General features: G+C 37.9%; 1 protein-coding gene across 1 annotated transcript; it reads left to right on the forward strand.

The window, feature by feature from the left end:
- Positions 1–10: 10 nt before the first annotated feature.
- Tsp_13756 (vacuolar ATP synthase catalytic subunit A) lies at positions 11–1444 on the forward strand (the record flags this gene model as incomplete). The annotated part of the gene is made up of 6 exons (XM_003367872.1): positions 11–223; positions 297–405; positions 462–699; positions 773–980; positions 1053–1249; positions 1314–1444. Coding segments are annotated over exons 1-6 (1096 nt in total), but the record flags the coding sequence as incomplete, so codon positions are not given.
- Positions 1445–1492: the final 48 nt, after the last annotated feature.

Here is a 1492-nt window from a genome sequence, read left to right on the forward strand (position 1 = left end):
AAAAAATAAAATGTTTCAAATTCCAATATTCTTAGGCGTAATTGGAAAGTTCTGTTTAGTTGCGTACAAGGCGGCACTACGGCTATTCCCAGGTGCTTTTGGATGCGGCAAAACGGTCATTTCACAATCACTCAGCAAATACAGCAATAGTGAAGTTATTGTTTATGTTGGTTGTGGTGAACGTGGAAATGAAATGTCAGAAGTGTTGCGAGATTTTCCTGAAGTAAAATTTGCAAAAAAAACAATTTTTACGTTTAACTGCGTTATTTTTTATACTTACTACTTTTACTTTAAAGCTTACAACTGAAATCGATGGGGTTACTGAGAGCATTATGAAAAGAACAGTTCTTGTAGCGAACACGTCCAACACCCCCGTAGCAGCAAGGGAAGCGTCAATTTATACAGGTGCGAATACAACAAAAACTGAAAAAAAAAAGTAATTAATTTTTTCGTTTCATTAGGCATCACGTTGTCGGAATATTTCCGAGATATGGGCTATAATGTGGCAATGATGGCCGATTCGACATCCCGTTGGGCAGAGGCTCTTCGTGAAATTTCTGGTCGACTCGGCGAAATGCCTGCCGATAGTGGATATCCTGCCTATTTAGCAGCAAGACTGGCATCATTTTACGAACGAGCTGGGCGAGTGAAATGTCTCGGCAATCCCGAAAGAGAGGGAAGCATCAGCATTGTTGGAGCGTAGGCGTAGTTGTGCATTGTTGTGTTCGTCTTCTGGATTTGGTTAACTTGAAATTTTTGTTCTCAATTTAAGAGTATCTCCACCTGGTGGTGATTTCTCTGATCCTGTCACATCCGCTACTTTGGGCATTGTTCAAGTTTTTTGGGGTTTGGATAAAAAGTTAGCTCAACGGAAACATTTTCCGTCTGTCAATTGGCTAATTTCGTACAGCAAATATACACGTGCTTTGGATGAATATTATGAAAAAGCTTTTCCAGATTTTGTACCCCTGAGAACTAAAGTAAGTATTCGCAGTTTGTAATGTATTTTTTTTCTTCTCTCTCTCTCTCTCTCTCTCACTTGTCTTGTTTAGTGTAAGGAAATTTTACAAGAAGAAGAAGATCTTTCTGAAATTGTCCAATTGGTTGGCAAAGCATCGTTGGCTGAAACGGATAAAATTACACTAGAAGTGGCCAAATTGATCAAAGATGACTTTTTGCAGCAAAATGGTTATTCGTCGTATGATCGTTTTTGTCCATTTTACAAAACGGTCGGCATGCTTCGCAATATGTATGCGGAACAACTATTTTTACTGTTGGCAATTTTACCGGCTTTTTTTATATAATTTTTTTAGAGTTGCGTTTTATACGATGGCAAGACAAGCGGTAGAATCAACCGCTCAAAGTGATAATAAGATTACTTGGTCAATAATTCGTGACCATATGGGCGATATTATGTATGCATTATCCGAGCATGAAATTCAAGGTAATTATTTGACTTCTTTGAAGAAAAAACTCGAAAGTATAATTAAGT

This window comes from Trichinella spiralis (assembly GCF_000181795.1).
Source record: "Trichinella spiralis strain ISS 195 chromosome Unknown Scfld3529, whole genome shotgun sequence".
Classification (NCBI taxonomy): Eukaryota; Metazoa; Nematoda; class Enoplea; order Trichinellida; family Trichinellidae; genus Trichinella; species Trichinella spiralis.